The sequence below is a fragment of the Saccopteryx bilineata genome, chromosome 2, assembly GCF_036850765.1.
Source record: "Saccopteryx bilineata isolate mSacBil1 chromosome 2, mSacBil1_pri_phased_curated, whole genome shotgun sequence".
Lineage (NCBI taxonomy): Eukaryota > Metazoa > Chordata > Mammalia > Chiroptera > Emballonuridae > Saccopteryx > Saccopteryx bilineata.
Window position 1 is genome coordinate 273,122,691 of NC_089491.1, and position 12,724 is coordinate 273,135,414.

The 12,724-nt window shown below is 48.3% G+C and overlaps 1 protein-coding gene across 2 annotated transcripts; it reads right to left on the reverse strand.

The window, feature by feature from the left end:
- Positions 1 to 50: 50 nt before the first annotated feature.
- EIF2B1 (eukaryotic translation initiation factor 2B subunit alpha) lies at positions 51 to 12,712 on the reverse strand. Of its 2 annotated transcripts, none has more exons than XM_066260751.1 (9): positions 12,571 to 12,712; positions 9,774 to 9,875; positions 8,336 to 8,472; positions 8,131 to 8,247; positions 5,544 to 5,656; positions 3,815 to 3,883; positions 2,816 to 2,891; positions 1,693 to 1,818; positions 51 to 969 (listed from the first exon to the last, which is right to left on the reverse strand). In XM_066260751.1, exons 1-9 carry the CDS (start codon positions 12,581 to 12,583, stop codon positions 805 to 807), a joined length of 918 nt encoding a protein of 305 aa, XP_066116848.1. In that variant the 5' UTR covers positions 12,584 to 12,712; the 3' UTR covers positions 51 to 804. The 2 variants fall into 2 exon arrangements, with proteins under 2 accessions (XP_066116848.1, XP_066116849.1); XM_066260752.1 differs by having other exon boundaries at positions 3,815 to 3,879; positions 5,540 to 5,656.
- Positions 12,713 to 12,724: the final 12 nt, after the last annotated feature.

The window sequence follows — 12,724 nt, forward strand, 5'->3', positions numbered from 1 at the left end:
CTGGGCCTGGGCCGGGCCAGGCCAGCTCACAGTACTGATGCAAAACCGTATCAAATCTTTCATGTAATTTATTTGAAAAGATGCTAAGTTTGTTCCCAAGTACAATTTTTAAAAGCTGTTCAGGTCCCAAGCCTGTTGAGGTTCACATCTCTCCCAGGTACAGAATGGAAGTTTCCAGATGACCTGGAGGATGTCTTCCTCAGTGGAGCCCTGCCGGAGACCCATGCTAACAGTGGCTTTGGCCTCCTGTGGGTCCTCTGGGCAGTTTCCGCTCCATTCTGCCTGAGCCTGCTCAGCGTGGTGGCCCCTGGCTCGCACTTCCGGCCGGAGCCTGATGCCAACGGCAGGTGTCTCCATAGGCTTTGCTGTCCTGGGCAGCTGCAGTTATTGGGCAGGTGCCAGGCTGCGGGGAGGACCGCCTGCTTTTCAGGCCTGCATCTCTAAAGGACGCTTTGGCAGATGAGCCTCTGGTGCCAAGGAAGAAGAAGGGTGGGTGCCTTGGGCCTGTCTTCTTTCATCTGTGAAGTAGCCAAAAATCTAACGTGTGTTTCTGGAAACAGGAAATGAATAAGAGTGTCTGGAAACTGTCAGTCCAATTAAGGTTGTTTTAGGGGAACCATGAACATATTTAAATGGAACTGAAATGAATAAAAAAAAAATTCACCAAGATGTAGGAATTTAAGTCCTGAGTCCATAAAACTTAATTAAAAACATTTTGTTTTGGCTTGGCTCACCACGGGGTCAAGAGGCCACTCGGCCTGCCCCAGCTACATAAGCTCTGCGAAGCGGGACGGAACGCAGTGGTCACAGGTACAGCTTGATGAGTTCGTCGCTGACTGCTGAGGGTGTCAGCACCCCCAGGTCTGTGAACAGCAGTGTTATTAAGGAGGGGGGTGTGTAGTCGATCCACGGGTGCTCCTCCCTGAGATCCTGTCCGGCCTGCACAGACTTCAGGGTGTGTGCCTTGTACTGGGGAGACAGGAAGCACATGTTAGTCTGCCCCAGGCACTCAGGGCTGCTCACGGGCGAGCCCTCGGCCTGTGCCACTGCCTGCATGCACTCCCTGCCAACAGGGGAAGCAAGCCGTGCTGCATAGTGATGGTGGTGGGGTGGAGTGGGGTGTGTGTGTGTGTGCGCCTGTGGTGCTAGGCTGGGCTGGATCATGGCGGCCTACTAGCCTCAAAAACCTACCCCGTGCATCCCTTCATTAGTGTGGTGGGCTAACGCCTCCAGACTGTCAAGATAACACTATTTTCAGAGCACTTAGGACGTGCCAGGCGTTGTGCTAAGCACTTCCCAGGGACTGTCTCAGAGTCAGAGTCATCCTAACTGATAATACTGGCTTCCCATGATAGAGATGACTGAAGTTTGGAGCTAAAGATGAAGAGACTTGCGTGCTCAAGGTCACGTGATCAGAATGTGGTAGAAAAGGGAACCGAGTCCAGCCGACTCCAAAGCACGCACTGCTCACCCTGCCTCCTCAGGCCCTCACTAGTCAAGGGCAGACTGATAAATTGAAATTCTGGGGATAAATTAGACTCTGTGAGTCTAACCACCACCAGTTTACCTTTGTATTCCAAGTGCTGGAAGAAATAGCCATGGTGAGTGAATAACTGACTGAAACATTCTGGGCACTTTTTCTAAGGTTTCAGTTTAGACTCAAATACCCCTTCAAATATGTAAAACTCTTGCCTTGAACTTTTCTGGGACGTCTTGCTGGTTTAGTGGGAAGAGCCGTACAAACTTGAAACTTTCCGCAACCACGTAGAAAGGCTTGTTCTGTGCTTTGGCGCACACGGCCATCTGGTTGGTTCCGATCTGGGCAGTCAGAGAAAGGAGATGGGTGAGGTCAGTGGCACATCTCCAGTGGAAGCTACAGAGAGCGTACAGGTGAACACGGCACACTAATTCCGATTTCGGAATCGAAGAGGATCTTTTATTTGTTTTTTATCGAATTTGTGGTGACATAGGTTTCAAGTGTACAATTCTATACAGTATTTTTCAACTGTTGGTCTGTGAACCAGTCCACCAAAAATTTCATGCCAAACTCAAAAGGAAAAATATTGTATGATTCTATTTATAAGAGGTACCTAGAATGGGAGGGGAATGGTCAATTTTGTTTGATGGTGACAGTTTCTGTCTGGAGTGATTGAAAAGTTTTGAAAGCAGTGCTGATGGTTCCACAACAGTGTGAATGTAGTAATGCCACTGGACTGTATACTTAAAAATGAGTAAAATGGCTAATTTTATATTATATATATTTTAACACACAAAAACCAACCTATCATGAAATATTTCCATGTTAGACTATGAATAGAAAAAATTTCACACATTCTATTGATGCTCAATAAAAAGAAAAACAAATGGCCCTGACCGGATGCTCAGTGGATAGAGCGTTGTTCCGGCACGCTGAGGTCACAGGTTTGATCCCTGGTCAGGGCAGGTATGAGAAGTAATCAATGAGTGCACAAGTTAAGTGGAACAATGAGTTGATGCTTCTCTTTCTCCCTTTCCCACCCCTCAAATCAATGGAAAAGTTTAAAAAGAAAAGAAAAACCAACCAGTAAACCCAATTTCAGTTAAAACATGTTTTGAAGAAATATAAATTACATTCCCCTAATTTACGTACAAAGCAGAAGAGAATCTGACCAAAGTCGGACTGACCGCTGTCATGGCTCACAGGCCTGGGAAGCCCATCGATGCACTAAGCAGGACTAGGTCACTGACCCACAGCACACGACACTGCTTCTGCGTCCCAGGCCCACGTACACCTTCCCACCTTGAACAAGGGACTATGCAGAACTGAGGCTCCTACCTTGTTAATGACCCCTCCGTTTTCCACAACTCCTTCAGCGCCAACTATGACAAGGTCTACTTTCTCCATGATATAGCTAAGAAAGAGAATTAAGGAAAATGTTTGTGCTTGTTTCTGGGCTCCTGTTAGCGACATCACCTGCAAAGATTAACATTCTATTTTCACTACAGTAAGTTTCTTTTGTAGCTAGCTTTCTTCAAAAGAGCACTTAACACATGGGACTGTGCCTGGCACTGCTATCAGCTCTGCAGGGGCATTAAAACCCGCACAATCAGGACCCCACTTCACATTGTCCCCCAGCACACGCACGCACGAACCTGCGGCAAGACTGTTGAGGCAGTGTTTATCCTTACTATATGTGGAGCCTGTTTCCTGTCCTGCTCAGTCCACGCAATGCTGAGTCATAAAGACCCGATGTGATCTGAAGTTGGAAAGTGTTCTGTAATTCAAGCATCTTTTGGGTAGGGTGAAGGCCAATTTGCCTTTTAAAGTGAGCCATTAGCAGAATTCTTCAAAATGCTTATTACTCTCAAACACATTCCTAATTGCCTTAATCATCTGTCTTACATATTTTCTTCGTAAGAGATTGTTACTCCCATTTTCCCTTGTGAAGTTCACTGACATGTGACCCCAGTTTAAGCTGCATGGATGAGACAAAGAATCCCAGTGCCACTGAGGACACCTGTGTTTTCTGATGGCGAGGGAGTAGCAATTACATGGGCTGACCTTAACCCGACCTTTGCACCTTGCTCTGAAAATGCACCATGATGCTATCTAAACGACGCCTCTCCTCTTCCCCCAGCAGCCTCCGGCCCCTCTTCTGCATCCACCATCAAGAGCTTGTAATGAGCTTGCTGGCTTAATTTATTAAGGAGGCAGGACGCTACCCCGTGCAGGTTTATGAATGGGACTCAAACCTTCAATCTGGAAACCCTCTCCAAGCCAACCCTGGGAGTGGGTGAGGACAAGTAATTGTGGCTAGGGAGGCCAGGTGCTCACCCAACAGCAGCATCCAGGACCACGGTGACAGGGACGTTGAGGTGGCAGAGGGCTCTGGCCATTTTCTTACTGAAAGTGACATTTGGAGAACATTAGAGAAAATCCAACAAAGTTCCTGAGTCGTGTATGATGAGTCACTTAACTGACAAATGTTAGCATGAAACTGAGTTGATATTAATGGATTAAGGGGCAGATCCGAAAGACTCTGGTCTAAGGAAACAAGAATCAGGGTTCTTTAGAAGGAAGTGTGTGTCAGGGAAACCACCTTCTTGGGGGACTCTGGGCAAGAGATGCAAATTCAGAAAAAAAAGGAAAAAGTTTTTTCTCTCATGTTCTGAACAGAGACTTCAGTAATCTATTGCTTTTTAAAATTTTTATTTATTTTGTTTTTTATTTTTAACTTTTATTTATTCATTTTAGAGAGGAGAGAAAGAGGGGGGGGGAGCTGGAAGCATCAACTCCCATATGTACCTTGACCAGGCAAGCCCAGGGTTTCGAACTGGCGACCTCAGCATTTCCAGGTCGATGCTTTATCCACTGAGCCACCACAGGTCAGGCATCTATTGCTTTTTTAATTTTTATTTTTTTACAAAGACAGAGAGTCAGAGAGAGGGATAGACAGGGACAGACAGGAACGGAGAGATGAGAAGCATCAAACATTAGTTTTTCGTTGCACAATGTGACACCTTAGTTGTTCATTGATTGCTTTCTCATATGTGCCTTGACCGCGGGCCTTCAGCAGACCAAGTAACCCCTTGCTGGAGCCAGCGACCTTGGGTCCAAGCTGGTGAGCTTTTGCTCAAACCAGATGAGCCCGCGCTCAAGCTGGCGACTCGGGGTCTCGAACCTGGGTCCTCGGCATCCCAGTCTGATGCTCTACCCACTGTGCCACCGCCTGGTCAGGCTCTATTGCTTTTTTAAAAAAATTCATTTTAGAGAGGGGAGAGAGACAGAGAGAGAGAAGGGAGGGGGAGGAACAGGGAGCATCAATTCCCATATGTTCCTTGACCAGGCAAGCCAGGGGTTTCGAACTGGTGACTTCAGCGTTCTAGGTCAACACTTGACCCACTGCACCACCAGAGGTCAGGCAATCTATTCTTTTTTTTTTTTTTTTTTCATTTTTCTGAAGCTGGAAACAGGGAGAGACAGTCAGACAGACTCCCGCATGCGCCCGACCGGGATCCACCCGGCACGCCCACCAGGGGCCATGCTCTGCCCACCAGGGGGCGATGCTCTGCCCATCCTGGGCGTCGCCATGTTGCGACCAGAGCCACTCTAACGCCTGGGGCAGAGGCCACAGAGCCATCCCCAGCGCCCGGGCCATCTTTTGCTCCAATGGAGCCTTGGCTGCGGGAGGGGAAGAGAGAGACAGAGAGGGAAAGCGCGGCGGAGGGGTGGAGAAGCAAATGGGCGCTTCTCCTGTGTGCCCTGGCCGGGAATTGAACCCGGGTCCTCCGCACGCTAGGCCGACGCTCTACCGCTGAGCCAACCGGCCAGGGCAGGCAATCTATTCTTGATTAAAAAATTCTTTTGCTGTTCCTCTAACTTGACTGTGGCCTACTGTAAATTCACAGTGCTTTTCATCCAGGGCCAGGAACAAACATAGTCACTAGCAATGCCGCTGGACCGGCAAATCGGGGCGTGTTCTGGCTCCTCCCAATGGCTCCTGATCCTCAGTCTGCTCTTTAAAATGACCGCTGGGCACATAAGCAGATGGGACGATACTTGCCCGGACAGGTCAGGCTGTGACTCTGTGATGTACAAGCTGAAACGCTTCTTGGCATTCACAGCGGCTTCCAGGACTCGCAGGACCACTCTGGAGTAGGCGTGGGTTAATATTCTCTGTGGGCCAAGAGATCTCGGTCAAAGGTGCAAACTTCCAGAGATCCCCCATACACCCTGGCCACTCCACTGCGTTCCCAGCACCCCATAGCTTTTCTGCATGCTTTCTCACAAATGAACCACAATCCGAAGCAAGGCCCTTGATGGCACACCAAGGTCTGAGCCCATATACAAGTTGAAAAAGGTTTCTGGCAGTGGACTATGTTTCTGGGTCCCCTCTTCCCACAGCAGGTACAGAACTGGCACCCCCACACAGTGGAAAGCCTTTCTATTTGAAGGCCCCATTAGATTCCTCTGGGGTGGCTCTACTTCTAAGCCATGGTTTGCACACTTGGGCTTCCAGGCACCAGGCAGAAGGCATAAATAAATGTAGGGGGCCGGGCCGGGGCAGCAGTGAACTGGCAAGGCTGCACCCCGGCTGTTCTCAGGGGGTCCCACTATTGCCAGATCATCTGATTTCTCTAGAGGAGTCAAGAATCCAATATATAAATGTTAACTACATTTTTTTTATTATAAATACTGGGGTAAACAAAACCCATCTGTGGGCCGGATAAAATTTGCAGATGCTTACACGCATCTTCCAAGAAACAAAGCACAGAAAACAATGCAAGATGAACAGACATGGCTTCCTAGCCTCCTCTCCGGCCCGAGTGCTTGTGAGAAATGTAGGTTCTCAGGCCCCACCCCAGACCTACTGAGTCAGAATCTGCATTTAATAGGATCCTCAGGCAGGTCACATGCATGTTTAAACTTGAGGAGCTCTGCTCTAAATTTAGTCTCAATCAATGCTGATGCAGGTGGGCGTTACACATTAAATTACACTAGAGTAGGGGTTGGGAACCTTTTTGGCTGAGAGAGCCATGAACGCCACATATTTTTGATTCTTTTTTTTTTTTAATTTTTATTTATTTATTTTAGAGAGGAGAGGGAGACAGAGAGAGAGAGAAAGAGAGAGAGAGAGAAGGGGGGGGGGAGCTGGAAGCACCAACTCCCATATGTGCCTTGACCAGGCAAGCCCAGGGTTTCGAACTGGCAACCTCAGCATTTCCAGGTCGATGCTTTATCCACTGCGCCACCACAGGTCAGGCGAACGCCACATATTTTAAAATGTAATTCCATGAGAGCCATACAACGACCTGTGTATGTTACGCATTATCCAATAAAAATCTGTTCAGTCAGACTCCTGCATGCGCCCGCATGTCCACCAAGAGGCGATGCTTTGCCCATCTGGGGCGTTGCTCTGTTGCAACCAGAGCCATTCTAGCACCTGAGGCAGAGGCCATGGAGCCATCCTCAGTGCCCGGGCCAACTTTGCTCCAATGGAGCCTCGGCTGCGGGAGGGGAAGAGAGAGACAGAGAGGAAGGAGAGGGGGAGGGGTGGAGAAGCAGATGGGTGCTTCTCCTGTGTGCCCTGGCTGGGAATCGAACCTGGGACTCCTGCACGCCAGGCCGACACTCTACCACTGAGCTAACGGGCCAGGGCCAACGCTATCTTTTTTATTAAAGATTTGTCTGCGAGTGAGATGCAGCCATCAAAAGAGCTACATCTGGCTCGTGAGCCATAGGTTCCTGACCTCTGCGCTAGAGCGAGTGAAAGCCATAGGATACCGACTGCATGGCGAGTCGGCTGGAAGAAGACCAAGGCCACTGAGAGAGTAGTCACCATGCTGCTTCCACTTGGCTAAAAATGGCTTTGCTTACAACTGGCTTTTGTACAAGTTCCTCTCACATTTATTACATCACTTATTTAATAACATACTTCACAGACTGGGAAGAGGGTCATAAAACAGGATGAGATTTCAGAGTTAAAATGCACATAAATGATTTTATGGTCAGTGGAGGTGTGATGGTAGAAAGGAGGTATGCCGGGGGAGGGACATCAAGTGTCATTACCCCTGCGCTGGGAGACGGCCCTAATGTGCGGCTCTTGTCTTTCCTCCCTCGTCGACACCTGGCAGCTGTGCACCTCTCTAACAGCATTTGAAGTGAAGTTACAAAAAGAAATCTCAAAAAAAAACAAACCTCAATCCAGCGCTAATCTTCACCAGAAAGACAGACAGCATTAACCAGTGACAAGAGCTGTTCTGTGACTTACTTCATATTAATTTAGCCAATAATAAAAATACTTCCTTATCTTATTAAATCAAAAATCATCTATGCTGTCCTTATGTTCTTTGCTTGTTTAAAATGACAACCACATATAACCATAATATCTACATTTATGTAGTGCTTACTAAGTGGCAGGCCCAGTGCAGAGGCCTTACACATATGATCTTTTTAGTCCTCACAACAACCCTATGAGATAGGTGCTATTATTCCCCTGATTTAGCAGATGAGCAAACTGCAGCACAGGAGGTTAAGTAACTTGTCCAAGGTTACACAGCAAGTAAGTTGGCAGAGGCAGGATTTTATGTCAGGAGTCTTAACTCCCAAGTCCTCGCTCCCAGTTGCTGTACATGATGACATGTACTCACCGCCCCATCTTTGATGAAGGTATGGCACAGATCTGCAATTTTACTTCTCGACAGTGATATTCTCCTGAGAAAAAGCTCTCCCCGCTCAATCATGATCTTTTTACATTTGGAGTAATCCTAGAAGAGAAGAGCAAAGTGAGGACAAAGTGGAGAATACCTGCAGCCAGAAAGAGAAGTAGACAGGGAACAGAAGGGCAGGGCTCACGGAGTACTCCAGGGAGGTCAAGCTGATGAAGCGCAGAAAGAGCTCCCCGCCAGAGGACACTGCCACGGAGGAGTCCACGCCGCACAGGGTTTCTATGGCGCTGGTGAGATTCGCCCTCAGGCCCTGGATGGTCTCCCCTGGATCGATCACGTGAGAGAGGTGATGTTCATCTTAGTAACACAGCCCCTTGGAGGGTATGTAATTCATTCATCCATTCATTCATTCAACTGGGTGCACTTCATATGCCAGGCACTATTCTAGATGCCAGAGATACATTGGTGGATAAGACAGACAGGGTCCCTGCTCTGATGGAACTCCCTTACTGGTAGAAGAAGCAGACAATAAACAAGTACACAGAGAAATAAGGAAGTTAATTACAGATCGTAATGAGGACAATGAAGAGCAGAAGGATGAGAAAGGTGAAACTATGGTAGAGCAAACAGGGATGGCTTCTTGGAGAGGGCCCATCTAAACTGAGACCCGAGGAGGAAAGGATCCAACCACATCAAGATCCAGTGGGAAGGGTTCCAGGAGCAGACCACGGCAATGCAAGGGCCCCAAGGTGGGAACACACTTGGTATGAGAAGGAAACAGAGTCCAGCGTGGCTGAAGCCCAGCTCACGCAGGGAGAGCAGAGAAGGAAGTTAGGAAGCAGTGGCAGATGAGATCTGTGAGGCGCTGCAGGGGAGGACTAGGTGTTTGGATGTTCCTGGAAGTACAATGAGAAGACACTGGAGGTTGTCCTAGAGACACCTGTCTCTAGGCCAGCCCTTCGGGTTAAAGAAGGCTTTATTATTTTTCTTACACAGATGTCATGCTATACGCAGATGCTTACATTTGGAATACCTGAATGAGTGGGCGATCAGAATGAATGACATTAATATTAGAATTTATTCTAGAGTGTTCTCTGTAGCATCTGCACAGAATCCAGCACAAGACAGCTCAATATGGCCTGACCTGTGGTGGCGCAGTGGATTAAGTGTCGACCTGGAAATGCTGAGGTCGCCAGTTCGAAACCTGGGCTTGCCTGGTCAAGGCACATATGGGAGTTGATGTTTCCTGCTCTTCCTCCCTTCTCTCTCTCTGTCTCTCTGTCTCTTCTCTCTCTCTCTCTCTCTCCTTTCTAAAGTGAATAAAAAAAAAAAAAAGACAGCTCAATAAACAGTTGGAAAGCTGAACTGTTGCTATAATTTAATCTTCACAGTCAACGTGATATAAAATGGTCACTCTTGATTCCAAGCATGTGTCATTTACAAAAGGGAACCCATTTAATGATAACTTGCTCCAGTTTAAGAGGAAGACCGAAACGAAGGAAGAAGCAGAACTTGGGAAGACATTACCTGATGTAGGCACACCTTTATCTCTCACTCTCTACGCTTCTAACAGTTATTAGAAGAAGACTCTCCTAAAGCCCAGTGTTTTCGAGGATGACCCTCACCTTTATCTCGCTTCAGGAACTCCAGCAAAGTCCGTATGGCGGCCACTGCCGAGGCCATGTCAGGATCTTCTTTCATCTGAGACTTAAAGTATTCAATTAACTCTGGGAAGAGAGACAATAAAGTGACTCATCAAATTCACATAGCAGGATGTATGGCCAGAGAGCTTGTCAATAATGGTTGACCTTAGGAAGCAACATAATTTAAAAACTTTCGGCCCTAGCCGGTTGGCTCAGTGGTAGAGCGTCGGCCTGGCGTGCAGGAGTTCCGGGTTCAATTCCTGGCCAGGGCACACAGGAGAAGCGCCCATCTGCTTCTCCACCCCTCCCCCTCTCCTTCCTCTCTGTCTCTCTCTTCCCCTCCCGAAGCCGAGGCTCCATTGGAGCAAAGATGGCCCGGGCGCTGGGGATGGCTCCTTGGCCTCTGCCCCAGGTGCTAGAGTGGCTCTGGTCACAACAGAGTGACGCCCCGGAGGGACAGAGCGTTGCCCCTGGTGGGCATGCCGGGTGGATCCCAGTTGGGCGCATGCGGGAGTCTGTCTGACTGTCTCTCCCCGTTTCCAGCTTCAGAAAAAATACAAAAAAAAAACCACACAAAACTTTCTTTTTTGGCCCGGGCTGGTACCTGGTGTGGGAGATGGAGGCAGGAGTGGGAGGAGACTGAGTTCGGGGAAAGTAGAGCATATTTTACACCGAATGAGTTGACTCCATCATTGTGGAGGTTTATATGTACATGTGGAGCATGCAGGTACTGTGTATTGTATACAGTGGAGCCTTACAAGACAAGGTTAGGTACAAGTCAGTGTGCAAGATGGAAGTCCCCGTAGTCAAATATACTCATTTTTCTTCTTTTTTTTTACAGAGACAGTGATAGACAGGGACAGACAGAATGGAGAGAGATAAGCATCAATTATTAGTTTTTCATTGCAACACCTTAGCTGTTCATTGATTGCTTTCTCATATGTGCCTTGACTGTGGGGCTACAGCAGACTGAGTAACCCCTTGATCGAGCCAGTGACCTTGGGTCCACGCTGGTGAGCTTTGCTCAAACCAGATGAGCCCATGCTCAAGCTGGCAACCTCGGGGTCTCGAACCTGGGTCCTCCGCATTCCAGTCCGATATTCTATCCACTGCGCCATGGCCTGGTCAGGCATCAAATATACTCTTGGAAATCTTTGGGAAGGTGGTTCTCTCGAAACTTCCAACCCAGCCAGTTTAATATCCAGCTAGGTGCGAATCCAGGTTTTGCAGGGCTTGAAGTTTATAGTTTGGGGAACCTTTTTAAAGAAAAAGAGTACAGCCTTACCAAGCGGTGGTGCAGTGGATAGAGTGTCAGCCTAGGACGCTTAGGACCCAAGTTTGAAGCCTGGAGGTTGCTGGCTTGAACTCCAGATCATCCAGCTTGAGCCTAGGCTCACTGGCTTGAGCGCGGGCTCACCAATTTGAGCACAGGGTCGCATCTTGAGTATGGGTTCATAGACATGACTCCATGGTTGCTGGCTTGAGCAAGGGGTCACTTGACTCAGCCGGAGCCCCCAGGTCAAGGCATGTATGAGAAAGCAATCAATGAACAACTAAGAAGCCGCAACCATCAGTTGATGCTTCTCATTTCTCTCCCTTCCTTTCTGTCTGTCCCTCTGTCTCTGTCTGTCTCTCTCTCTTTTAAAAAAATGTACAAAATGATAAGGAACAGAACCAGGAAGGTCCCTCCCATGAAGATAAAGAGGCTGTACAAAAAAAGGAGCAGAAGCTGAATCTTCATTCATCTAAGGGTAAACCTGCCTTTGCCAGCACAGGAAAAGATGGCTAGCTCTTATTCGACCATCAGATGAAGTAATGGGCTTGTATTGCCAAGGGACCAACTTGTCGAGTGTGGACTTCTCTTTACGCCCTTAAATCACACTCAGCACAGTGAGATGCATCCCCTCGGAAAAGCACGCCTCCCATTTCCTGTTCACTCTAGAGCAAATACTCTTTGATCCAAAGAATTTAGTTACTTTTGTTGTTTAGTGCCCTGGTGTAGATGAATTCACATAAATAAAATACAAACATAAAAAAACCCCAAAACCCCAAAAGCAAACAAACAAAAAAAACCCTTTCTTTTTCAAGGTGTTTGGATTTTGTGGAAATAATGATTGATGGGAATACAGATGACCCTTACTAAATGATATTGAAAGGTCATTCTCCTTCTTATCCTAGACCCCAAGCGCTGGGAGAACCCCAGAGTCAACCACCTAAGCATTTTCTTCTGTATCCCTGCAGACAATTTAAGTTAAGACAAGCCCATTCACATACAGACTTATTTACGTTATGTAGAGGTCTACCTCTCTTGATTTTCACATGAAAGCTTCGATATGCATATTAGTTTGCCCTTGTGTTTCACTTTAATAAAACCATTTGATAACCACAGTAGATAAGCACATCAAACACGCCTTATTCTTATTGACGCTAGTACCAGATTCAATAGGGAGTCTTATTCCTACTCCACATATAGGGAAATCAAGACTGCGAAGTTGTGCACGCTCCGTTCGAAGTCTCACTTTTTTTTGGACGAGGGCACTGGAAAGAGGCGTGGGGCGAGGGGTATCTGCGGATTCTCCCAGAGTCCACCCCCTGGATAGAGGACGCCGAAAGGGGTTCGCTGTGACGAGAGGAACCACATCCAGCCGAGAAGCCTGGGCTCGGAAAGTGACCTCTCCCGGAGCCCAGCCTGGGCGTGCGAGGTTGGAGAGACCCCTGCGCGCCTCCGCTTTAGACCCAGCAGGCCCGTCCCGTCCCATCCCGTCCCGCGCCGATTTACCCTTGTCGTCCATAATGCCCTCCGGCCCGCGGAGCCCGAGCGGCTCAGAGCCGCCCGTGCCCGCCTGGATGAGTGCCGCGACCGCGCCGGCTCCGAGCCACAGAGACTGACAGCGCGCCGCGCGGCTCCGCACGCCACTTCCTGCGCTTTTGGG